We start from the raw sequence: 27,400 nt of genomic DNA on the forward strand, positions 1-27,400 counted from the left end.
TTGGAAAGAAGGTTTCAGAGCAGTACTTTTCTCTTTTTATATCCAAGTATTTTTATTCAGTGAAGCTGAGACAAAGACGGTCTTGGGGAAAAAAAAAAAAAAAAAAAGTGTAGCAATGTAATTAATGTATCTTGGGTAATGTAATATTATATAATATAAAATAATTCAGTGGCAATTTTTGCTAAGCCATACCACCCCATCCCCACCCCCAAAACAGGTCAGACTGCTTTTCTCACCAAAATTAGGGTTTGGGAGCTGACTTGGATTTTACATGGATGCAAATATGTAGGGATATTATTAGGGATATTCCACTTCTGTACAGCAGAGCTGATATCAGACTTTGGAGTAATGGCTTCGGCCTGAAGCTCTCCTTGTTACTAAGGGCAGCAGGATTTGACTTTTAATCATAGCATTTTAGCTGTAATATGTCAAAAAGAGCTTGCAATACTCTTTGTTAGTTAAGTAAAAGTATTTAATCTAATATCTAGTTTTACTTTATTATATTAAGGAATTCCAAGAGGTACGCTTTTGTTTCCAAATTCAAATATTGCTTAAAAGGAGTAATCAAATGTTATCCTAAGATATTAGGAACCTACATAATAGAAATTTTTGTCAGAATGAAGATAAAGCATATGATATTAACTCCTAGTACAAATTAAACTCAAGGTACTATCTACAGTATCCCAAATGACAGAAATTAAGAAATGCATACTAGTGTTTTAAATTCTCTAATATTATGGTACTATGCAAGGTTTTGTAGCTGTGAGAAAACTTAATCCTGATACATGTACTATTTTCTTCAGGGAAAACTGGACCAGGGCCTTTGTGACCAATCCTGCTTATTTACACTTCCATATCTTTTGATTTTTTTAGCTACAATGTATTGTACTGTTAAGGGAGAATTGGGAATTCAGCCCAGTATTCTTCTAGACTTCACGTTAATTTAATCTCTTATTTCTCCAGTTCTCTAATGCAAAGCATTTCACTCTCATTAAAGATCACCTTGTTTCCTGTTTTCATATTCTTCTCAGTGTTATTATTCTTCTCTATTCTTCTTCTTCTTATTGAAATCTTCTTTCTAGTCATAATGAACACTCCGAGCATTTCATTGAGAAAAATGAGAAGTTAAATATTTTCTATTTCTCTAATCAAGACCCTGTCATTATCATCACCAAAAGCCACAAAAACAGGTTAAGAATGACAGAATTACATGAAAGGTAAAAAGGATGCTGCCAAAGTGTTTTTGTGATCACAGTCACCTATAATAATACACGGAATGCTGGCATGGCAATTGAATTGCATACTAAAGCCTGTGTAAACTCAGTTACTATTTGCGCTACAGAATGTTGATGCTCAATTGCATCATCAGTCACGGCTGAGCATAATATAATAGAAATTTGGGAAAATCTCTGATTGTTATCGTGGAATAAATCATACAACTCATCATCATGGCAGTTTTCAATTTAATATGATATTTTAGAAACAGAAAGCCACAGTGATTCCATTCTAGAAGAAAAAGTAGCCTAGAAAAAAAATCATGTGCTTTGCAAATGGAAAGAGGAAAAGTGCTATAATTTTTTCCTTCTATCACTTCTGACAGTATACTTTATGAGAGAAGATTAAATTAAATTTTAAAGGCAAAATTATCTTCTCATTCACATCACAATAACTCCAGAGTAGTACTACCAACTTTCATACAATTACTCCAGATTTATACAAATACTAATGGCAGCAGGAGCTGGCTTTTCAAGCCTAGTTGTTTCACAATAGGAGTACATTTTAAGAAGAGATATATAAAAGAAAATAGTTTGGGCTCTTTATTCCATTAAAATAGATCTGCAATATCACAGATAAAGGCTGACTCCTCTTTTGGTCTCAAACAAGGTATGACAAAAGACAGAAAGCTCAGAACAATCTTTGAATTTTGAATGTGTTCAGTAGATGCACTTCATTTCTTCCCATTCCATGGATTTCTAATCCTGAAATCTGTGTTTCACGTAAGTGAAGGAGAACAGGACATGGAAGATTGATCTGAATTAAATTTATCCTGCAGTGACCTGTTCAAGGAACATAAGGAAGGGGAAGAAGGAAGGCTGTGACTGATGAAATTCAAAGAGCAAAGACACCGAGCGACAGCCCCAGCAGAATGTCAGAGGTCTGCTAACAGGAGGTATGTTGTTCACATCCACCCCACCCTCTGGCAACACTCCCTCTCTAGCTCCTGCCACTCGATTCACATTGTTTGTGTACTGGTTGAAATGTTTCACCCTCTCTTACTGTTATTACTGTTGCTATTTTACCTATCCACACTTGTCTCTGCCAGTCTGTTATTCATAATTGCCAGGGCTCCAACCCCACCAGAGAATCCATTCTGCTTCGAATTAGAGCTCATTTGCCTTGGATAGCCATTAGCAGTTTCCGACAGCTGTTTCTGCATGATGGCCAGCGAGACTTTATTGGAGGCCAGGAAGTCTTTCATGGAGATCATCTCCCCTGAGAGCCGGCGTCCGTCTGTGTCGCTCTCGTTGACACCATCTGTCTCGATGGAGATGTTTCTCCGGCTCCGCACATTTCCCGGCATTACCACGTTCCTCCGTGAACGAAATAATTTTCTTTGGCATCTGTGACAGCACCTGCAGTCCAGCTTTTTTAATATCCAGTTTATGGATTGTTTGATGACAATAGAGATCACGTTAAATAAGGAATAGATGCAGCACACCCCCATGAGTATGAACACAAAATTGCCAAAGCGGTAAAGGCCTTGGCTCTCATACTTGGTGTTCTGGCTACTCACCAGATCACCAAAACCAATGGTGCTAAAGGCCACAAAGCAGAAGTAAAGTGAGTCAAAGTAACTCCACCCTTCGATCGGTGTGTACATGGCAGAGGCACAGCAGGAAATTATAAGGGATGCTACACATAAAATCAGCATGACGTAGTACACGGAGGGCTTCCAGCCTGCCAGGCTGTCCACCTCAGAGCCCCCAGAGCCCCGCCGGCTGCTATGAGGGAGGACCCCTTTCCTTCTCAGCTGTCTTTCATGGCAGGATTTCATGATGTAGGCTATGACAGTGATCAGGCGCTCCAGGAAGAGGTTGAAGAACAAAATGGTGCCCGCACATCCTATAAGGCCATAAAATATTAGAAAGATTTTGCCTCCGACAGTGGCTGGGGTGGTCATGCCAAACCCTGGAAGACAAAACAGAGCAGTTGAAAAAAAGTAAACCTGTAGTTACTGTGTCAGGGGTTTTGTCACAGAAAGAACTGGTGGCAAACCCTTGTGGCACACATCAGCTCTGCAAAAATGAGTTCTCCCAAGCTGTTACCTACTTGTGCTTGACCTTGCCCCAGCTGTATGGGCAAGGAAACTCATGCCAGAATTTTCTCCAGAATTGGAATGGAATTAAAAGTAGAAGAAAACACACTGGAAACAAACAAAACAGAATTTAGTCTGAGGCCTGCATTTTGGTCTGGTTGCTAGCTTCTTTGCATCCCCCTTTTTGCCTTGGATCACTTCCAGGCTTTGGGGTCATCACACCCCTGCCTTCTCCCTTACATTACTCTGCACCATGGGTCTGATCCAGGGGTGGCTCTTACCTTTTAGGGATTATTTTTCATTAAATCTTTGTAACACAAGGTGAAATCTTTCTGAGCCTCTCTTAGCTCCTTCTGTAAGTGTGGGTGGCACAGCAGTCATGGCAGTCAGGAGACCCAGGCTGGGAGCACACCCTAAAGGAGGCAGCCCCTGACAAGGGCAGCAGCCCCTTATAGGGAACCTGAGCAGGCATTAGAGCTGCCCTGCATCTCACCATGGCATGAGCCCTCTATAAATCAGCATCGATGAAGTTTTTCTTTCTCTCTGTGTCCCACACCACAGCTCAAATGTGTGTGTCAGTCTTAATGAAAGTCTCTTCTGCTCTCAATCCCTGTTGTGCTTCAGTCTTCTCTCAAATCTCTTCCTTATTAAAGCCTGAAAATATTAATTTTGCTTTGATTAAAACTATCAGTAAGACCATCTTGCTTTAATAAGGTATTACTTAAAACATGTCCAAAACATCACGGAGCAAATTTGAATAATAATAATTACTAACTGCGCTGCTGTTCTATTAGGATTAATAAGGGATTGCATAACTGATCAATTAAGCCCAAACAAACACACTAGCTGAGCAGACAGATAAATCATGCTGGACAAGATAAATCATGCTGGACAAGATAAATCATATTGGTTTATTTGTTTCCCTCTCTCTGTAACTGTGAGATGCTAATTATGAAATAAAGACATTAGGCTCTAGGAAATAAAGGCAATCATATTCACTGTGATACACATGTGCTTGTTTGAAGACAAACAACTGCAACACGAAGAGACCACATTTCCAACAGTTCTGAACTGCACTCATCTTCCCTTCATTGGAAATCTGTGACCAGCAGAACACACTCTCTAACACTGTTTCTGCCTCATGCAGTTTAGCAACAGCCCTCACCTTCACCTCTCCAGCACAATCCCCTCTGAATCACAGCCCCGAGTGTGGGCTCCCGAGGGTGGCTGCATCTTTCCCAGCATCCACAGCCAAACCACAGCATCCAGAGGAGCTCCAGGAGGCACAAGCCTCCTCATGACACTTCTTTGCTAGAGATGGGCTGCAGCTCTGTGCTGTGGGGAACAGCACCATGTGGCAAAGCACATAGACAAAATGTTCTTCATGACAAGAAATTTTTGCTGTTGTTTACCTTGGCACACAAGAATTTCCTCTCACTTTCTACCTTTTCCTTCTGCTCCATGACCTGATCCCCCTATAATCCCAGTTTTGATGCTTATTTTCTGTGCCGTCTGGTTTATATGCAAGTCATGACCTCCACCCTGTGGACAGACACGTAAAGACTGACAGACAAGGGGGAACTCAGCAGCTGGTGAACCTCTCCTGTCCAAAGCAGCCACTGGGAGGGAGTTGGGGGCACAGGTCTGTAGCCCACCCTGCTCTTTGAGGAAGAGAAGGGACTGGATAACACAGGCTCCTCTAGGGATCCTGCCACTGGCATCATGGCCAGAGCCTCAGCTCCTCAGCTTTGTTTGTTTAGTTGCTTGGATTTTATCACAGAACTCAGTTCTCCATGGGTTAAATCCCACCATCACAGGCTTCACAAAGCACCCAAACAGACACGAGGGAAATACACAGTAAATTATAAATACCAAAAGATGCAGAACACTGATCCAGAGAGGCAGGGAGGCTCAGGCTGTGACTGCCCCTTCTCAGCTCCGCCTCTTCAGCAGGGGCACTTTTTTGACCTCCTGGAGTAAATGTAATTTTTTATGTTCATTTTTCTTTTTACAAATCTCAATTTATAGCAATCAACACTAACATTTCCAAAGAAGCAGTAAAATGGAAAACTTAAAAGCAGTATAAGGATATTAATTGAACAAGTATTTTTGTTCAAAGACCATTTGTCAAAAATGAGATATAACCTTTTAGTTGCAGAAATAATTTCAGTTTTTGAAATGCCTAGGATTTTGATGTATTGAGCCACACTATACCTGGTTTACACTCAGGAAAGTATTACACTCAGGATTAAGTTGGAATTAAGTACTACAGAGTAGGACTTGTTTGACAGTAAGTATATTTTTCTCCAAATGAACTCTTGGAGTGTTTGAAATATTCATGAATGCAAGTAAATTTGGTTAATTGTTTCAGCCAAGAAATGCAGGAGAGCAAAACTTTAAAAGGCTGAAACAGCTGAAATTAAAGTAATGATACTCTTGTTTACACATTTCTAATGTTTCTCTATGGAAGACAGACTTAATGGCCTACAGTTTTCAGGAACATTTTTACCATCTTTTCTAAACATTGTTGTTACATTTGCTGTTATTTCTCTTCATGCACTTAAACTGATTTTCAGCTATAAACCACACTTAGTTAAGCAAGTTAAGTTTTGTGTTTGAGTTCTTCTACAAGTCCTGCATTAAAAAACCATCAGTCTGAGCAGTTTGAAGGAGATTACTCAAATAGAAGAAGAGGAGAAACCAGCAGCCAAATATATAGAAGGGAAATGATTTAGTGAGCAATTAGAACAGCTGTCTGATCCACACGGTTCACCAGTGAGAGAGCAAGAAGTTCAACTGAAGAAGAAGAAATAAAACCAGAAAAAAATTGTTAATGATAGTTTTTTATGGTATGAGAGAATGCAGATGAAATTAGTGAACTTTATTTTGCAAGTTGGGTGACATTTCTTGAAAAAGAGTTATTTCAAGTATAAATCAAGATTATAGTTAATCAAGTAGGAATCTGATAATTTTAAGTTAGAAAATTTGTATGTTTTTAAGGTACTGAAAAATGTTTCATTTGATTTATTCAGTATGTCTCTGGATATGGCATTATGTCCCCACTGTTGATAGTACACGTGCCAAACCCTAACTTGACCAGCCCAGTAATGCAATGGATCCACTTAGTAAAAATTCAGATTTCTATTATGAAATCAGTACGCACTGATTTACCTGTGTCCCACCATCTATTGACTATTAGAATCTGGTATTAGCTTTACTAATAGTCAGCTAAACTGATCAACTAAAACCCCCATAGTTTCAATTTTACTTCAAGTATTGTGGATTTTTTTCTATATGCTGCTTAAAATAGGATTCAGACTTGTTGGCTGAATATTCATATTCATTCTTAATTTCTCTGGGGCAGAGCTATATTTTCAAATGTTGGAAGGAGTTTAAATTCCAAGCAGAGTCAGCAGAAGTTTTCTAAAGCACTGCACACCTCCTTTACAAAACAATTCTGTCTTGGCAGCAAAAGTTCTACCTTGCAGATTGCTATTGAAAAGTGCTCAAAAGTCCACCTGTGTGTTCAGCTTATATTGTAAGTATGTTCCATAAGGATATAGGTTTACTTATACAAAAGAACAATTAAAAAGCATAAACACATAGTCAGTATAAAACAATCAAGCTTCATGAATTCCTGAAGGAAGAACTGAGTATAACCAAAAAAAAGGCAGAGCAGTTGTAATTCTTATCAATAGTCAGTTTGCTGAGAAAGACTCAGGTCCAATAGGAAGTTCTCCTAGAACAGAATTCTCCCACCGAAGGTGTATCTTGTCTAGCATTAAGCAAATATTAATCTCAATCTAACAGTAACATGTTTATATTGAAACTGAGCAAGGAAACAGGAATCAACTTCCTATAATTAATCAGCTTTACACTTTTCTACAATTAATCAACTCACACACAAAAATCTAGTTTCTCTATTTTCTTTCCTCAAAACTCTGATTCATCAATCTTGGAAAATCTAAAAAAGCTGAATTAAAATAAGCAGCAGCCTGCAAATGCCAGACACCCAAGGTGAGGCTGTGCCCCTGTCCCACCCAACCGTGCTCCCTATACCAGGATGTTCCCCCTCCACATCCCCTTCCCCAGACACAGCCAGGGCAGCACAGCCCAGGGGACTTGTGCCACCTAAGTCCTGGGATGTCCTTAGGAGGCCAAAAGGGCAGAACAGGCAGTCTCAGGTTACCCAGCTGCCTACTACGAGGCCAGAATTAGGTCATTTCATCTTGTCTCTTGCAAACTACTCCAGTGCTACCAAACGCTGTGGGCGTTTCCCCTCGCTCATCACCCACACTCATCTCCCTCTGCCTGGTGGTATCCATTAGGAAGAAATTCTTTCCTGTGAGGGTGGTGAGCCCCTGCAACTGGTTGCCCAAGGAAGTTGTGCCTGCTCCCTCCCTGGAAGTGTTCAAGGCCAGGCTGGTGTCCCTGCCCATGGCAGGGAGGTTGGAACTAGGTGCTCTTTAAGGTCCCTTCCAACCCAAGCCATTCTATGATTCTGTGGTTCATCACATGTTTTAATTCTGGATGTCCTGACATTCACAGGTTACATTTGTTAAACCTCCAGCTTTCATTTCCTGGAAGGCTTGATGCTGAAAAAGAGTGTGAGAAACAGGTGATTGATCCTAATCCCTCATGAATAAGCCCTGGACACAAATTGTGTGGAGGAAGAGTAGGACCAGTCAATTTTGAATCATGAGATTGGGTCTTTCTATTGTTCTGCAAAATATGTCTCTTTTCTGAGGGGTTTTATTTCCTTTTTAAACGTGTTCAGCCTGCTGCTTCTGCCTTTCCCACAAAGAGGAAGTGGGCAGAAAGAGGGAATAACACTATAGCAACTATAATGAGTCATTGTGATGCTAGAAATATAAATATCATCATGAAACAGCTTTCCAATTTAGTCTGTGATCAAAACCCTTTGTCTGTGATGTTGAGGCTATATTCCTAGTGCATTTTCTGCTTATTTGATTAACTCTCTGCCATGTTTTTCTCTATCAGTTCTACTTTGGCCATGATTCACTGGGGCAATGATGAATTTCACCAGGGGAACAGTCACTGAAAAATAACTGTGGTTTTAACAGGTGTGAATCAAGCTAGGTAGGACCAAGATGTTCTGCTGCAGTGAAAAGATCAAGAAAATAATAATTAGGAAAAAGAAATACAGAAAGTCTCTGATACCTGCTAAGATGCTGACCCTCCTTCCTGCAGACACACTCTGCACAGAACTATCTACATAATAACATTTTGCTTCTAAAAGAGAGGCAGAATAGAGACCTCTAGGAGAAGTTGTACTTCAAAGAATATCTTGAGAAAAATGTCCTGTACTGTGCACTATTCCTACAGTGTGCAGACACTAATAATATGGGAAAATTCACTTTACTCAGAGTTACGCAGAGCTGCCTTGATTGGAAAAGACCTTCAAGATCATCAAGTCCCAACTGTTGACTGAACACTGACCAAACATCTGCCCTGATGGCCTATTCTGGTGCTGTTGTAGCAGAATAAGTAGTCCTAGAAAAGCTGTAGTTATGCTGAAATAATTGTCACCCACCCTTGCAGGAAAACATAGCATACTACCCCGTTCTGAGAGTGCTACATCAGCAAGCTTGAAACAGTCCTTTTCTGGAAAAGAACAATGACAGTAAGTTCTTCCCAGAAGAGAAGAAAAAGATACATTTCTGTGAAGACTTCCACTGTGTGAGAAGAGATGTCCATGGAAGCAAGGACGGTGCTGTCATAGAATCCTAGAACCATAGAATTGGCTGGGTTGGAAGGGACCTCAGAGATCAAGTCCAACCCTTGATCCACTACCACTACAGTTACTAGACCATGGCACTGAGTGCCACATCCAGTCTCTTTTTAAATATCTCCAGGGATGGAGAATCCACTACTTCCCTGGGCAGCACATTCCAATGCCTGATCACCCTTTCTGGAAAGAATTTTTTCCTAATATCCAACCTAACCCTCCCCTGGCAGAGCTGAAGCCCATGGCCTCTTGTCTGACTGATGGAGCAGAGCCTGACCCACTCTGTGCCTCCTGCCTGGGCATCTCAGGCACTCTGTGGAGTTGCAAAAGCTGGAGATGCCTTTGGGGGCATTAGAGCTGAGTCACATCCCCAGATGCAGGGCCAGGCTGTCACCTGCTGCTGGGTGACCTCGGGCCCTGCCCTGGGTGCCACTGCTGCTCTGCTCCCAATGCACCTGCCATGTCACACCCAGGCAGGCTGAAAGAGATGTAACCTTCTGCAGAGCTATCAGTAGGGTGAAGTCCATTCCTAAAGGGCAATATTGATGTTGAAACTAATGATACAAGATGTTTTGATGAAACAGTAAATATAGTTACCCAAGTGCAATCTAGACCTGCTCATATAAATTGAGATTACTTCTGTTTCCCTCTCTAACTTGTCTGGAGAGTTCTCAAGCCCTTCAGACAGCACTCTTGGCACTGTTTCACTGAAGATGGAGGACAGGAGATTCTGCTTTGAGGGCTGCACATGTCCCATGCTCAGTCTGGGCCATTGTGGGGATATAAAAGACTTGCCTGAAAGATTGTGTGTAACATTTCTTTGCCTCTGAGAAAAGCCCCCTGAGAACTCCACCCTGTAGCCCATGTGTAGGTCAGTGTCACCCTCTGACTGTGAGTGGGACTTAGAGGGTAGAAAGAGCAAAATCTTTGGGCTTTCACAGGTTTGGGTTTGGAAAGAAAAGCTGGTTTTGTGTTAGCATCTGTGAGCAATGTCTGAACCTCACCTAAAATCAGCCTGGAAGCACTAGATACCTGTTACTGCCCTTCTCTCTTTTCACATGCATAAACCACATGCTCTGCCTTGAACAGAAACCTAGCTTAAGAAAAGCTTCCAGTGTTAATAAATCTAAAAGCCACAAGTAAAGAAATGCTAAGGGGACAGCACTGAATGAAAAATATAATAAAAAATTATTTTAATAGACAACATCTTTATGGGTCTGTTGATACCTCTGCTAAAATGCCTATGTAGCCCTTAAGTAATATATGACTGGGAAAAAGAGCCTCTGTAACTTTCATTACTGTAAATTTGTCATATAAGATAATTCATGGAAACCTTGCCATTCTGCTTTATATAACTAAGGTTATATTTTATTTAAGGTTCATTCCAGGTCTTATACAACTTTGTTACAGCTCCTATGCTATCATAAATTCCATGTATAAATATTTCATGCCTACCTTCTGTTTTGTCTTCATAATTTTATGTAGTTTATGAAGCCTCAGGTGCTATGCCCAGGGCCTTTCCATCATCCCTAGATAGATTTGTAAGACTCTCCACCATTTGTGTTACTATAGGGATAGAACAGGCCTCAGTTTTGAAATTACCTTATTGTTATTTTCAAACTTTTTTGTGACTTACTGAACAGTCATTTAGAGGTTTGTGTAGGTTCTATTTAGTCTTAAACCATAAAAAAATCTTAAATAATTGAAATTTTATTAACACATTTGTATTTAATATTTAATTTCAACTTTCAACAATATATCAAACGACAAGGTACTTCAGCTCTATATGTGGATGCAACACCACATCTGGTCCAGCCTGAACACCCAGTGAAGCCATCAATAGTTTGGCAGGCTGTAAAAGGCAGGATAACCCTGGTAACTCTACTGGGGCTGCAGGAGTGTCCAAGTGCTCAGTTACATCTATACAAACACTTCCCAGCCTCTCTCCTCCATAAAAATGTCCACTAGCCCCAATGGTGCCACCAAACTGAGCTTCAGCAGGGCTCAGAGACCAAACCTGCACGGCTGCAGCCCCAGGACAACCTAAAACCCTGTGCCAAAAATTGCTTAGCAGCTGATACCTTGGCATGGGTTCTGTAACAATGACAAGTGTTAGTTCTGTGGCTAAGTAGCACAGTTAAAAAATGCCACGGCTGAGGAGGCAGCTTATATAATACAGTAAAAAAAATATATTGTCAGTTCCATTCCTGCTAAAATACAGCATGAAATAAAAAATAAATCCAAATTTTAATCACAACAGAAATATTTTTCATTTGAAAGCCAAAGGCATATGCTTTTGGATTTAAGGTCATCAAGAAATGCAGTAACAGTCTAATCTGTAATTTATACTTGGTTAACATTTAGCACCAAAAGAAGTTCCTGTAAAGACATACTTACAGGAAAATATGCTTCAAAACATTGGCCTTCTCCTACTGATGCCAGAAGAGTATGCCAAGAAGATGGGCATATACTGTATACCCTGTATAAATGAAGTCTCTGTGATGTGCTGAAGAATCAAAACCAGACCAAAAGATCTTGAAGTGTGACTCTAACAGGTATTCAAAAATACTTCTTTGTCTCAGTTCCTTACAGCAGAAGGAACTTAAGTGAATATGAATGTATTCATATATATGCAAAACTGAAAAAAAAAAAAAGTGTCAGATAAGCATGTATAAACATGATGAATACATGGTTACATATATAAACTTTTTTTTTCCTATTGAATAGTCTACCTTACTAGCAATAAGCAGTAGCTTCAAGCCGTAATTCAGCTTGGCAGGATAATACTTTATCTGAATTGTGAATGTAATTAACACTGTTACAAGGGTTTGTTTTCAGTCAGTGAGTCTGAGTAAGCATAGTAACCTCAGCTCTTGAAAAATAAGAACAGAATGTGTTCTAATTAAGCCATAGGTTCATCTACACTAACATTTTCCTTTCAAATACAAAATCTTCATGGATTTGAACAAAATTGTAATGGTTGGAAAATACCTCTAAGATCATGAGTTTTCAAAGGATAGTTTAATTTGCTTATTGTGACTTTTATTCTTGGAATGGAAGGGTAAGACATCTTATTTGTCTTGGAGGAAAAAAGTGTTTTTGTGTTTCCTGGAGGACACTTATCATGTAATGCTGTAGGAAAGGTCTGTCTGGAGCTTCTGTGATCTGTTTTTTCAGCCCAAGACATATTAGAACATATTTCCTCTGGAGTAATGCTGTACTGTTTCTTCTCATTTAGGGTAAAATTATGGGAAGTAAGTCAGGATTTTTGGTTTCTCCCCAGTGGAAAAAAGCCAGGTGAGAAAATGTGGTTTGTTTATCCTCCTGCTAACACAAGCCTGGGGAAATGCTGTTGATGTCACTTTAGTGAAGGGGATCATGTTAAAGTAAAGACCTTCCTTGGATTATATATACGAACCTTGGATTATATAAATACCAACACAATCAGAGCAATTTTTTCAAGTGCCATTTGTGGGGCAACTAAAGCAGAAAGACCTCAGCTGTGAGTATAGACTTTTTAAAAAAGCAAAGCAAAAAAAATCCCCAGCACTGGAAAAAAAAAAATTCCCCAGCTGTAAGGAAGCTGGACACAAGTAAGGACACCTAATTTTTGGCAAAATGAAGAAAAACTGTATATGCATGTGTGTTTGTGTGTGACTACATTTTCCTAACCAGTTCCAAGCCTTATCTTGGTGGCAGAGATGAAGGTTGGGAGCTGTTGCCACCACATGCCAAGGGCCTAAGCATTGCCTTCTCCAATGAACAGAAAACCTCACCCAGAAAATTAGGTTAGCCTGATGCTTGGATGTATCAATCTGAGGAATAGAAGCATAGCATAAAAGGCAGCAAAAATATTGCTCTAGTTCATCAGGGACTGGCAGACAGCCCCAAAAAGTCAAGAATAAAGGCAAAAAATTCATAGTTCCCAAGTAGATGTTGCATGAACCACAAATGCAAAGGAAAGACCATGAGCTCACACCTTATAGAAAAGGCTGCTGGCGTGGTATCTAGTGAGGTTTTTGAAATATTCTTTGTAAAAGAGGAAGCAGATACTAATATGGTAATTAAAGTTAAAAATATTGCTGATGGCATATGTTTCAGTGACTATTTATCACTGGAGAACTGATGACAGAGAACTGACAATTCTGTGAGTGATTCCAACAGGCACAGGATGAATTTCAACACCTGTTTTGTCAACTTTGAATTTCTTATCCATTAATCTGTGTCTCAAAAGCTAGGAGCTATGAGGGGACTAAAGACTATTTCTCATTCTTTTTGTCATTTTGAAAGCAAAACCATATGCTGATAGATGGACACTTGGGAATAAAACTTGAGTTTGTAGAATCACAGTAAGGTTTGGGTGTGAAGGGACCTTTGATGATCATCTCGTCCAATCCCACATCCATAGGCAGTGAAATCTTCCAATAGATGAGGTTGCTCAGCCTGAATAATGTCAGGCTACTCCAAAGAATACATCAGCTAAAAGAGAAGCATTATGCCACCAGCTGCAAAAATGTCCAGACAAACTTCAACGCTATAGAAAAGAAAAACAACAACTACAAAAAAACACCTCAAGAAATCTGACAACAACAGAGAGCAGAGTGAAATCTGGCTTTGAGAAAAGAATAAGTCATAGCTGAAACAGTGTGCTGGGTTTTATCTGCACAAGATGTATAGATTTGTTTTTGAAATGTTGTGAATGTACTAAATGTAATGCATGTGTCCCTTCATGTGAAGACAGAAATGCTTTTTTAGTGCCAGCTGTAGTGGCGTATGTCTGTAAGACAAGCCTAGATTCAGCTTGCTCATGATTTTACAGGTCTAAACACAGATGTAAAAAAGGATCTATATGTAAAACAGGACAGGAATGTCAGCCTGCACTTTTCCAAATGCTCCATAGCAACTTTGGCTTGCTATCAAAATACATGCCACTGAAAATATTAAAAAAGACCAAAAAAACACAACAAAATGTTTACTGCAAGGATTGAGACTTCTTACCTATCTGGATGATGATGTATCCTGCTATTTGTGCATCAGGAATGCTCAAAATCTCATCATTACCTGCCTTACCCATACAAATATTAAAAAAGAACAGGACAAGCATGTAGAAGAGGGTAGAATTGAATGAGATAATAACAAGCTGATAAATTGTGGTGAAAAGGTGGAAAGCTGGATGTTTTCTGATGTAACTGGACAAGTGCTGTGCTGTACTAAGGACACCCCAAAACCCAAGGATGGTTGAGGTTGGAAGGGACCTCTGGAGATGGGCCAGTCCAATCCCACAGAGCCTGGCTTCCCACACACAGCAGCTCTCCAGTGGGATGGGAATTCACCTCGGGGATGCCAGGCTTTCCAGTCAGATAGTAATAGATTTGAGAAATACATCAATGGTATCCGGAAAAAGATATTCATTTATGCACAGGCAAAACTGAAGTGATCCCTTTCAGAAGTAAAATTGTGAACCTGTTTCTGATTGAAGTTTAAACACCTAATAGCAGTGACACAGAGAAACTCTTTATTTGCTTCCTCTCTGCTTTATGAGGTTTCCCTCTGTAAGTTTGCTGAGTTAACAGCTTTCCTATGTGAGCAAGCACTGCACTGCTGCCGGTAACACCAAGCCTTTCTTGCCTCTGCCCATAGGTGTCTGCAGCACCTGGCCCAGCAAGGGACGTTGCTACCAGAGCCCAAGCTCTGTCAGCCTCCAGGAGAAATGAGCCCTTCTCTGAGCCATTACCTGAGCACAATCTCTAAGCTGAAATCCTAAGGCTGAAAAATCTAAGAGCAAAAGTTCTGCAGGGGAACGCCTGTCTAAACTTTTAAGAGATTCTGTGACTTTATGGGACTTCAGAGTGCACCACGTGAACTCACTTTTTAGAAGTCTGAAAGATCCAACCCAGGGCAATGTCCTGGGCTCTGCACTTAGAAACAGCTGCTTAAGCAAGTCCCAGCATTTCAACTATTGGTTAAATGAAGGAAAGCCATTTTTTAAAGCACAAAGAGAAATTTATCACAAGAACTATTCTAGAGATTTCAGATTATTCTGGAAGATAGCCTTTCTCAGGCTTTCAGAAACCTTTAAGCTTGGAGGTTTGGCTGTGGGAAGCTTGTGTACTACACCCTCCTTTGCACATACCTTATTCACAGACATGTCATGGTTTAGTTGATACTGCTAATGCTGATCAGTTAAATAATTATGTTTAATTAAAATTATTTTTCACATTCTTTTCATGAAAAAGATGAAGCTGTGAAAGCTTTTAATACCCATGTTTACCCCGGAATTAAAGTATCACTTATTTAGTTCAGAATGTATTCTGATTTGAGAAGAATAAACACACTAACAACTACAGATACAACATACAATATACTTGGTTATTTTTAAAAACCAAAAAGAAAAGAAAACAAAGAAAAATAATATCTCTTTCTAGAATTTTTGAAGATGCCATTTGTACTGGTAATGAGTATAAATGCTTCTAACCTCCTCATTCACAGTGCTTATTCCCTATCTGAACAGCATGTTTTACTTTGGAAAAGAAGCATTAAATTAAATGGTAGGATTTCTCAGGACTGTCAGTGACCAGTGCCATGGCTAACTGTGAGAAAACAAATCTGAGTTTTGAGGCCATTTACCAAGTCCTTTCTGTACTAAAATGACTTTGTGCAGTCTTTTGTCTCTCTATAGTGGCTTTCTGGAAGCCATGTCAAAAGCAGTTTGCCATATATGAAAAGGAACTAGTGCTTTGATACAGCATATTATGCACATGCTGAAAAATAGGTGAAAAAGCCTGTGTCACAAAGGAATCTCTTTTAAAATAAAAAGCCTTTTAGTGAAGTAGGTGAAGAGAGGGCATTTATCAGACTTCCGTTAAAGGTTCATTTTCTGCTGGAAAGGTGGCTTGTGAACTATATAGGAAAAAAAATTATCTCAGCCAGGAGCTGAAGAAATTAGTATTTTCAACGTCACAGAAACTCTCTTAATAGATACAGTAAAAGGTGACATTCTCCAAATGATAGTTTTAAATGAATGGAAAAATATTAAGCTTTTATGTTGTTGCGTTTAAAAAATTCTCAGCATGCACGATGCAGAATTATTTAGTCAATGAAAAATTAACCCCATTTCAACAAAACAGAGAGACCAAAACTGCCAAACTCCCAAGTTCAAAATAAGGAAAAAAAAAAAAAAAAAAGAAAAACCAGGCTGTTGTTGGGAGTATAATGTGATCTGAATGCATACTATCAATAAAATGCTTAAAGACCAAGTTGGCTGGTCCAGTACAAAAATATTTTGTGAAATAACAAAAGGGCGCTGTAGACCAGAAATTGGTTTGTGATTATTCCAATGGATGCAGCTTCACTATGACTGTTAGAACTCCTGGGGTGTTGATACTTCAATGAAAAGTTTCCAGAGATCTGTTGGGGTCTCTAGGAACACCTGAAAATCTGTATCACACACACTGGATTTGACCAAAACCCACTATTGTACCTTCCTCTCCGGCCTCTTAAATAATGAAAATTGGCTAAAATACTTTTTGTTCAGTATATAATTTATTTTCTATTTTAAAGACATGATTTTAAAGTTTTATTTTTCAATAAAATTCTGGTAGATGTTAGAATTAATGTTTTCTTAGAAGCTGTTAAAGCTAAATTAACAAAAAAACCAAACCAGTCACCAGCTGTCTGGCAGTCAGTCCCAAGAGTGATGTTTTACTTAGAAATATGACAAGGATGTTCTTTACCAGATGCACGTCTGGGCTTGCTAAAACATGTTTTCAGCTGATCTTGACATGTTTATGCATTTATGATTTATCTTTTACAAAATGTACCAATACAAGTCCCCTTCAACAGGTGCACTGGAATAACAAGCTCTAAGTATATTCAAATGATAAATCCTTCTGATTTAGCTCAGAAAAATAGCATCCAATACTGCCGATGAGTAGGAGGTGTTTTAAGTATCCACTACAAAACACAACATAAAATCCATGCTTACATTTAATGAGTATTCTGTAACAGTATATACGATTCAGGGAAAGAGGAATGAAGACACCTTCATGAGTGAACAACAAACTAAACCCCACCCATCCCCGTGGAAGTGCATTGACAGGTGAATTCAAGGACATTAAGACATCCTTTCACTCCAAAGACATTTTTCTTTTGTGTGTAAGATCTGATAATCACCTATGTAACAGTTATGGTAAGGTATCATCAGACAGAAGATCTGAATACATTCAGATAACCATTGACTGGCAATGGCTGATTCATCTTCCCCTCATTGTATCTTCTGAACTCATATTGTGGTTTTGAATATACAGATCTTTTCAACAGCCATTTACAAGCCTCACAACTGACAGCACAACATTTAAAGCTGAAGATGTTTTAGCAGACTTTCTACACAAGACATATGTTTCTAAAAGCCTGATAGAACTACCTCTAGAACTGTACTGCCAGTAGCTAGTCCAGCTGCTTGTACCCCTGTATGTAACTACCCTACAATCCCTGCAGTATTTATCAGTGAGGAAGGCCTAGCAATACTGTCACCTCCTGCTCAAATCCAGCTGTGGCTGCAGGCTGTAGTTACCTGTGTTTGTTTAGATCTCTAAATGAGCAGATGAGCTTACTGGAAGTCATATTAATTCCTACTTCCATGTCATTTAGCAAGCTTGTCTTGAAAAAGACCTGATTGTTCCTCAGGTAACTCAGAAACTGGTTTTTTTCAGTCTAGCAATGAGTTTTACCTATTTCTTTAATCCTGCTATTTTATGTCACCAGATGTATTTGTAAAATAAACCAACAGAAAATTGTGGAGCACTGACGCTGAATTAAGCATCGGTCTTAGCACGAACACTAGAGGCCACAGAAAATATCAGAAAAGGAATGGCAATATTTCATTTTAAGCCATATAATTTATGCAATTCTCAGGAATAAAAATGTCAGACAACATTCCTAATCAACCTCTGTGATGCTAGGACAGAAATTACGTACTTGCACTTGATACTGGTCAGCCAGACAACAAACTGGAACACAACCAGTTTGGAACTGGCTCACTCTTTTTAGTTATCAAGCAAAACCACAGGGATGTTAAAGGGCTTTCCTTTAACCAGGAAGCTCCCTCTTTTGCCCAGGCATCTTTGAAGACTTTCCTTAATGGCAAGTATGTTAGCTTAAAGAATTCAGAAAACCCAGGGTGTCAGCATCCTCTCAGCCCAGCTAATGTTGGTCAAAAAAGACTGGGCAAAGTGACACACTATATCCTTGACTATTTTGAAGATAGCTTTTTTCATGGTTCTCATTCTCAAAAGAGCTGTAACAGTGAAAGGGGGCATTGAATATTCCCACCAAACACCCAGGTTCTGGGCAGCCTCTGCTTCACAACAGGCCTCCATTTTTAGGATCTGGAGTCTTTGGAGCGCACTGCAGCAACATTGCTAAAGCAAATAGAGATGTGTCTGTTCTGTTTTTTAGAAGGATGAACATGTCAGGACCATTTACAGATGCAATGCAGTTTACCATGCAGTCTCTTAAGGTATTTATTAACAATTCTTTAAATGGGGAAGGAATGCAGTAGGATTTATATATGACAAATCCTCTATAAGTGGTTGTTACTTGATTATGTACAGAAAAAACCAGAATTAATCTGTATTTATTATTACTGAAGACACTGGATAAACTCAATGAATAAAATCAACAGATAAACTATTAGCTAATAATCCACTGTATAAGAACCATCACAGGATTGAAGTCTAACCTCATGACCTCTGGGTTTTCCTTGGTATATATAATAATGCAGAATTAAAGTAGTAGTTCCTCACAACCATTCTATCTATTAGATCATAAATGTAATTAATTAAAAAGAACTTTTAAATGGCCTTTTCTGCTCAGCTGGAACAGTTTAATTCCTGTCTTTTTTTAGGGCTAACTAATTCCTCAGTCAGAAAAAGGAACAGTTCTATAATCATTACACCTGTATTCAGGTCTCGCTCTCTTGCTTAAGATTATTCATGATGAAGAGTTCAGCAGTAAGCATCTGTTCACAACCCTTGCAAAGTCTCCTTTGATTATAGGAAGAAACCTCAAATGATCTTACTTCAACATGGATTCCAGACAAGGCAAATTGTCTTCAGAGACCCATTCCATGCTAGTAGAAAATTTGTAGGTAAATTTCAGTCCTTCGGTTTTCAGACCATGGGCTCTTCATCAATTCTTTTATTTTTCAGACCTAAGGACTGAGTTACTTATAGAATATGTCTAAAATTTCCCCCAAATTTTCAAAACTGTGTTTGGTGACCTGCCTCCATAGTTGCCTATCACTGCACATACTTGTCTGAAACACTTGTGTGTTTTGAAGTGTGTGGTAGTGATTACAGTGGAAGTCTCCTGCCCTGGAAACCAAGCTCTTATCTTCCTATGGTTTCAGTAAGTGCTTTTTGTCTGCTTCTAAAAAACATTCACAACTTCAAAATTCCCACTTCGTCTGAGGAATGAGACCTTATGTTTAAAAATGCTTTTTGTATATATATATCTGGATCTGAAATACTGCTGAGTAGTGAAGACATACCAGTTATACAGACTAAAATTTATAATATTTAAAAATACAAAGAAAAATATTTAATGAGGTGAGAATACATAGTGTTTTACATCTGTCTGACAAAAGCAACCCCCTTCCAAACTATGCTGTTTGAGATTATTGTCACATAACTTATTTCATACTCTGGATGTCCTTCTAAATGCCCCTGTCAGGCATAGCCAGGAATGGAGGGTGAAGCACTGCCTTCTGCAGGACTGGCAGTGTGTAGTTTCTGGAAGGCTTCAGAAATCATCATCCAGCTACTGGGGACTAAGAGAAGAAACAATAATAAACCACAGCTCAATGGTTTTCATGTAGCTGATCAGTCGTTCTCCCAGCTGCACTCTGACTTTCACTTTTAGCCCCTTTGCTGCTTGCTATCTATTTCCCTCTGCAAATTTGTTCTTTTTATATTCTAATATAAATTATTACATGTATTCACCAAAACATTTTTCCAACAAGAGTTCATGTTTTTCCCCTTGCTGTCTAGGTAGCTGTCACTGATGAATGCTAGTAATCAATTGTTTATAGGATCTGCTTTATAGACACATTTCCACATTACATCCAACCTCCTGGGGAGGATAGATTGTCCTTCTATTTGGAAACTGCTGCTTTTAAGTACAGTCTCTGCCTGAGCAACCCACTGTTGACTTCTCTTGCAAATCACACACAATGTAAGGGAAAGTTTATCAACTGCAAATTGTTTACGTCCTTTTCCACAATTACAAGTATGCATTTCCTAATCTCCTGTACATCAGACCTACACTTTTTTTCTACCTAACAATACATTTTGCATTCCTGCCTCAATTCTTATCACTGTGCATAAGGTCTCACACCTGACAAACTCAAATTCTAGATAAGGAACATTATGTGAGGAGTTATTATTATGCTTCCAAGATCTAGTTTAATGGAAATGTAAGTGACATGGGAAAGATAAGTGAATTAAATAGGAAGAGAGATCATGGGTCAGTACAACTATATGCATGTGCAAACCCTGCCCTAAAAACAAGTAAGCAGCAAGTAAGAGAAGAAGCTAGTTAAATCTTTCAATTTAACAAGAACCTTTGACAGGAGAAAATATTTGTTCTGTGTTAATCTCAACACCAAAGAAAATTCTGAATTACTAGTAGTTCCTTTCACATTTTCAGTCCCTTCTTTTTTGAAGCACTTTCATATAAATCATCCTTTCCATCTTCCCATCTTTGCAAGAAAAACCTTTCCATTTTATTAGAATGCCAGCAGAAGAAAGGCCTTCAAGTCCCCAGAGAATGGAACTTTCCTGGGAGCAGATGGAGCCCCGTTTCTCTAGAGAAGAAGCAGTGACAGCTATCAGGAATGAAGTTTATATTAAAATATGGGAGATATTGGAAAGGGAGTGGTTCAAATCCATATTACCAAGCAGGTGTTTCAGCACAGTTTGAATATTCCTTGTGCTTTTGAGAGAAAGCTGTGGTTGATTTTGAACACTTGAGGAGTTTGTGTAGGTTGGGCTTCCATGTGTGTTCCTGGAGAGCTAAACTACAGGTGAGGGCTCTCTGGGTCTGGGGCTCTGGGAAGGGTGGTGCTTGCACAGATGGGGTGTCTGATGGGATCAGTATCAGTCCTGGAAGCCATGACAACCAACAGTGAGAGCCCTGAAATGAAAAAAATCAGTCTTTTCCTGAAGGAAGTTGGGTGCAGTCACAAAATGTTGGTGAGAACACGAAGGTCATTTAAAGAGGGCATATAAAGATCAGTTCTTCATATACTTGCTAAAGTAAAAACCTTTGTGGTGTGAAGAGTGCCTGGGAGCTGGATGTATGTCACAGAACTGTTGGCTGAAGACAGTAGGACATATGGATTGTAAAGTAAATCTTCAAATACTTATCAGGGACCAATGCAAAAATGCGACATCAGCACCTAGAGTGTGTTTCATGAAAAACGTAGGTGACAAAGTCTGTGAAAGAGATGCACAAACCCCCAGCTTTTCCTCAGGTATCATAAAATCTGCAGGCAATTATGTTAGCCCTTGGCACTTCCCTAGATGCACATTTTTGCCTGAGTGCCTATAGATGCTGTTACCTGCAGTCACCTGAACATTTCTGGGATGCACAGGTGAGACAGTTCTCTGCTGAGGTCTCCACAATCCTGGAATCACTGACTGTACTCTATAGATGTGGCTCATGTGCAACTGCAGTACTGAATTTATCAAAAATCACAACAGCTACTGCTGCTTCCACTTAACCCAGCTGGTGATGCCTGCCTGTAATGGGGCACTGGAGATTTGGATCAGCCCTCTTGACACTGCTCCTTGGTGAAGAGCAAACCTGGTGTTAGGAGGCAGAGCATCCCAGCTGCTTCCCAGCACTCCCTGCCCCAGCACAGCTACTGAACACCTTGCAGTTCCTCTGCCTGCACGTAGTCCTGAATCCCATGCAGACAGGGAGCCCCTGCTTGTGCTGCTCAAAGGATTTATGGAGTGGCTGCTGCAGGCAAGCCTGTACATTCCTACTGTGCATTACCAGCACCCAGTAAGGAAACTCCAAGGGTTTTGCTGGTGAGTACGTGCAGGCAAAGGAGGTTTCTCTAGGTAAATTCAGCTCTTTGTCTTACCTCATTTCAGCAGACATTAATAGGACTATGAGAAATGTCTCAGGCTCTTGACATCTCCTGAACAAGCCTTGAATATAAGGTGCCAGCAGATAAGGCAGCTTTTGCAATGAGTGAGCCAAGAATAGGGAAAGGAATAAATCACAATTATTTTCACAAAGTATATGAAGTTGCACACCTGATAAGAGGACTGGAAACAGTATTACCACCCCCAAAAATAATAAAATATCCACTTAAAATTTTCTGTTCCCACTCTAACTCAGGGTTTCACTTTAGGTGTCAGCTCTTCTTTCATGAGGATGTATAAACCTATTAAACTAATATGAACAGATACCACACTGGATCTTAGCCAAAAGGCTGAGAAGCAATACACTTACTGACACAATGCAAAACAACACTGAGGTGAAGGACTCTGGGCTGAATGACTTCCAGAACGTGATTAAATTTTAGGTGCTTCCTCACAACAAGTTTTGATGTGGAAACTAATCTGTTTTCATAAAATTATTAAGGGATATTAGCAAATCAGAATTACTTTACTACTTCTCAAATTTGAGTACAACATTCATGGCTAAAAATAGGTAGTTTGAACTGCAAATCACTTAAGTGTCTCCATAGGTTATTAAGGTACATATTGCCTCTCAGCACAGAATAATGATAACTACATGCTCTTCAGTTTTTGTTCACAACTCAATTACTAAAATACACAATGCTGTGTAGCTGACCTTCTGTGTCTCTTGCCACAGCTGAGGCCTTGGAGCTTGTGATGAAGGGGCCATGCAGTTCTTGTATTCTTGTCTTTCCACAGAACATTCACAATTTCAGTTAAAGACTTTGCTATTTTTACCTTGGAACAACTGAGTCTGAGGACATCTCTTATGATTCAGGCATAGACACCATTTGCTTTGCAGCCCATTCAGCATGAGGAACAGTAACTGCTTTTTTCAGGAACTTTGCTCACTGCAGGTTTACTGAATGTGACAATGTCTATGCTAATTTCTTACTTTGGTACACGACAAGATGCAAATTAAAAAAACCAAAACATGCTACCTTTTATATACCCCATAAAAAGCAAGTTATAAAAATCCAAGTTCATCCTTTTAAAGAGACCGTGCAATAATTTTTCTTTTATTACAGAAAAATATTGCTTTACTTTTTCTACTCAGATTAGTAAACTGTGAGTCTTTTTAATAGCATTCTCTAATGAATTATTAATTAATCCTCTAATTAATTCTATTTTAAGTAGGATGAAGTGACTGTTTTTAACTCAGCAGTGTGAGGGCAGTAATTCAGCATAATCATAACTTACTGGTATGAGCAGGTGTGAGGAAAGACCAAATTTATTCCAGTGATGTACAAGAAGGCACATGCTAAAGCAGCCTGCTCAAGGATCAAGTCTTCCACAAGGTCAACATACCAGCTGGTGTAGCATAGATGTTTTTAAAATGAAACACCCTCTAATTCTTTGGCTTGTAAAATGCTAGTACATAATTCAAAAACTTCTGAATTCCCTACTTTATACAACCCTTTGTTGCAGCAATGTGGAATGATGCAAAGCACACAGGGATGTCTGCATTGATCCCTTGAGAGATGCATCAGGCACACAAACTACTTTGCAGGCGTGGATTGACTGCTTTGAGTAGGAAGGTCTCTGTGAGTATTTGAGCTTTTCTACAAACTGCACTGGCAAAAGAAAATCTAAGTTCCCAATACTGTTCCCATAAGCTTCTCCTCCAGGATTTACACACCTACACCACTTCAGTTCAAATGTCCCAGAATTAAGGCTGAAAAAGACTGGGACTTGGAATTCCAGGAACATAGACTTGACAAATGCTGCACCTACATCAGCACTGGGCACATTACCAAATTCTTTACACTTTCAGGTGATGGCAAATCTGCATGCAGGACTCCAGGGCATGTGGGTCCCACCTACCAAGTTCTGTCTGTGCCCTGTTGCTGTAGTTACACCAGTGTTGCCAGCATAAATGCCAAAACTGTCAGCTATACTGACACAAAAAAAACCCAAACCCAAATGTAGCTTTCTCAATTTACATTGAGATTTGACAAGGTTTTATCTCACTGGCAATGACAGCAGAAGCAGCTCTTGCCCACTAAACCCTGGCACTGGCTTTCTTGTTCCAGTGCAACTGCCTGGCCAAACACTGATCCAGAGGAGAGGTTAAAAATAACTCTTTGATAGAGTACTTTTCAACCAGATGAGTTCCCAAATCCATCTAACTATACATCTCCATGAGAAACAGGCAGGAGTGAAAGAGGAGGTGGTTCTGGTGAAGTGATCTGGAGCTCAGTGGTGCAGCACTGCCTCTCAAGGACAATATGAAGCATTTGGGATGTGGTCTTTCCACCAGACTGACTCCTAGTAAGTAATTCTTTGAATCTTTTTAGGTTTGGATATGCTGTCCTCTCTTTCCTGGAAACTGCTATATTCTGAAGGTATGTTTCCTGTGATCCCTGTTCAGCAGAGTACTCTGAGAGAGCTCTTCCAGTGCTGCTGCTGGCTCCCCTCTGGAGAACTGGAGAGACAGCACCAGGGGCCTTGTAAAATGGGTGTTGCTATGGGCAACTGAATATAGGAAAATGTAGGCTAGAGGCAGAGAAAGCCAGAGGGATGAAACAGAAATAACAGTCCACCAGGAACAACTCTTGGAGCAGGTAAATGCTGGTATAACAGCAAGTCAGTTTTCCAGCAATTGCAGAAAATCATAATCAGTACTCCAGTTAGCTAAAAGTTATCACTTCTGGCAGCAGATGTGAACTTCCTGGGAGCAGACAGAGAGGAGCAGACTTAGCATAGCAGTCAGTTCTGCACCACCCTCTGCTGTTTCCCCACCTCCCATGAGCTGACATCTGCTGAGGGAAAGAAGTTCATTGTGATCAATTTACTACCTTCCTCACATCTAGTTGGGCACAGTAATTTTTTTTTTTTTATTTGGAGCCATCAGGGAAATTCCTGCTTAGTTTCTCTTAAGGCACTTGCAGAATGACAGGCACTTAGACAAGCCAGTTTAACCTGAGCAGTCTACTTGTTCAGGATAAGAGCAGGTAACCTCCACTGAAGTGCAAACCTCCACTGAAGAAAAATGTTAGTTCTTTCCATTAACACAGAAGGTAGAAGAAGCAGCTATTATGCCCCTGAGCTTCACTTCCAGTTGCTCTGCAGTCGCATTTAGAAGTCTCAGATGGGGAGCTCTGTGTATCCCACCATGTCACACTTTTGGTAACCTTCTCATGACTGTACAGCACTGAGCCAGAAAGCACTGTGAAAACCAGATGCCAGGTGTGCAAATGCTGCTGCTGGAAACACGTGAAAGAACCTTTTTCCTCTTCTCATCCAGTACATCTTCCCCTGCTGCCCCACTCTCACCGTCTCACTGGCACAGCAAAGCCAGGAGTGCAATGCTGCTGCTTCCACCCCAAATGCCACCTGGACAATCAAGTCTTTAATTTTTCTCAGTTCAGTATCTCACCCTTGTTGCTGTTGCCTTTTTCTTTCCACATCCTAGATAAAGTATTACCTGGCTTGCCTGTTTTGTTTTTCCTTAGGCACTTCACTGATGGAGTTCCAGCCAGCTCAGGAGAATGGAGCAGAACCAGGATACGGCGTAGCGAGGCTCCTCTTGGACAGACTTGTCCAGATACACTCTATCCACATCTGCTCTATACCAAGGAGGTTCAGCTAACTCAACCGTTTTTTTAAATATGGCAATTACTCACTTTTTAACACAAACCCAGATGATGCTGAAGTCTCCTGGGATCTAATTCAGCCAAATGTAATTCAGGTGCAGCTCTGACTTGCAGGCATTATGACATCTGTTTCTAAGGCAAGAAATCAATTGCAAAGTTATACAAGAACTTAACCTGAAATTTGCAAGGAGGTTTTTATTTTCACATAATTTATTTTAGGCATTTCCCAGAGGCTATAACCAAGGTCTATGAAGAAGTGATAAGAGAAATAGTCAATGCCATTTATATTTAATTGAAGATGATTTTATCCAAGGCCAACTTTAATAAATTGAACTAAATTATACATGGAATTGTCACTTCTTCAGGTCTCCCATTATCTTCTACCATCATTACACAGGTACAGTAATTAGTCTGCTAGCAACTCATGGCTGAGACATCTAATTAGGGGTGATTTTACCTGAAGTCAACATCCAGCTTTCCTGCCCTGTTTTTTTTCTCTTCTCACATTTGATAAAGGCATAGTTTGCTAGAAACCAAAATCTCACTTTCTTAAAATTTTGAGCTTTTGTTCTCTGCTACTTATGTGCACATGAACTAGCTGGAACATTGCAAGAGAAAATAAGAGCCTTACATAGGAAATACAGAACAGGACAAGATTTCACTTTAAGGTAGATGTAGGGCATATGGGCAGCCAGAGATAAAGCACTGTGTTTTAGCACATGGGATAAGATGCAATTGTTCACACTAATAATTAAGAAGCAATTTCTAACATATCCCACTGTGGGAACAAGTGGACACTTCCATTAATCCAAGCCAGGTTTTGCCAATTTAAAGTAACAAGATGCAGGAAACTATCATATTTGCTCCTCATGAAAAGTTTAGTGTATCTCCATGGGTAATAGACACTTCTGAGTCTTATTTCCACACCCTGAAACTTTTTATCTGACAAATTTTATTCTTGCCTTCCAGGATGAATCCCAATGAGCAATATTGAACTGCTATGAAAAGATGCTCCCCTTCAGCTTGATAGATAGAAATTACAGCCTTGCAATGAAATATGCACAGATGGTGCGAGGCTTAAGCCTTGAAAAAAGTTAAGTTGTGATGGGAAGCAGGAGCTCCAACTCGTTTAAAAAGAACAGCAGCTGGTGATGGCACATGCAGAGAGTGAGTGTCCAACTTGTGCAGTGAGGCTGAGCCTCAAGCACAGAGACCTCTGGAGTTTCTCACCAACATTTCCTTAGTTTATTCTGTTGTGGGACACTACTGGCTTAAAGCCATGACAAATTGAAGTGTATGGGTGTATCTTTGAAAGACAGATGAATAAACTGATGGATGGCTATCCCATCCCTCTAATGATTTTTAGCAGCCTTTCAGTTACAGTGTATGGGAAATTTTATTTTCTACAGAAATGTGGTGTTCTGTGCTTTTTTTTTCTTTCCTGATAGGTTAAGTTATTCATCACTGGTTCTCCCAGAGATAAATT

The 27,400-nt window shown here is 39.7% G+C and overlaps 1 protein-coding gene and 1 pseudogene across 1 annotated transcript in view; both read right to left on the bottom strand.

Moving 5' to 3' along the window:
• Positions 1-1,446: 1,446 nt before the first annotated feature.
• The window catches only part of KCNK13 (potassium two pore domain channel subfamily K member 13), a 51,595-nt gene continuing 25,641 nt past the window's right edge, over positions 1,447-27,400 (bottom strand). Inside the window, exon 2 of the mRNA XM_071745793.1 lies at positions 1,447-3,189. Coding sequence (XP_071601894.1) covers positions 2,297-3,189 — 893 coding nt within the window. The 3' untranslated portion in view covers positions 1,447-2,296. The remainder of the gene's footprint in view (positions 3,190-27,400) is intronic.
• LOC139797219 (U2 spliceosomal RNA) lies at positions 22,378-22,581 on the bottom strand (annotated as a pseudogene).

Source organism: Heliangelus exortis, chromosome 5, assembly GCF_036169615.1.
Source record: "Heliangelus exortis chromosome 5, bHelExo1.hap1, whole genome shotgun sequence".
NCBI classification, from domain to species: domain Eukaryota; kingdom Metazoa; phylum Chordata; class Aves; order Apodiformes; family Trochilidae; genus Heliangelus; species Heliangelus exortis.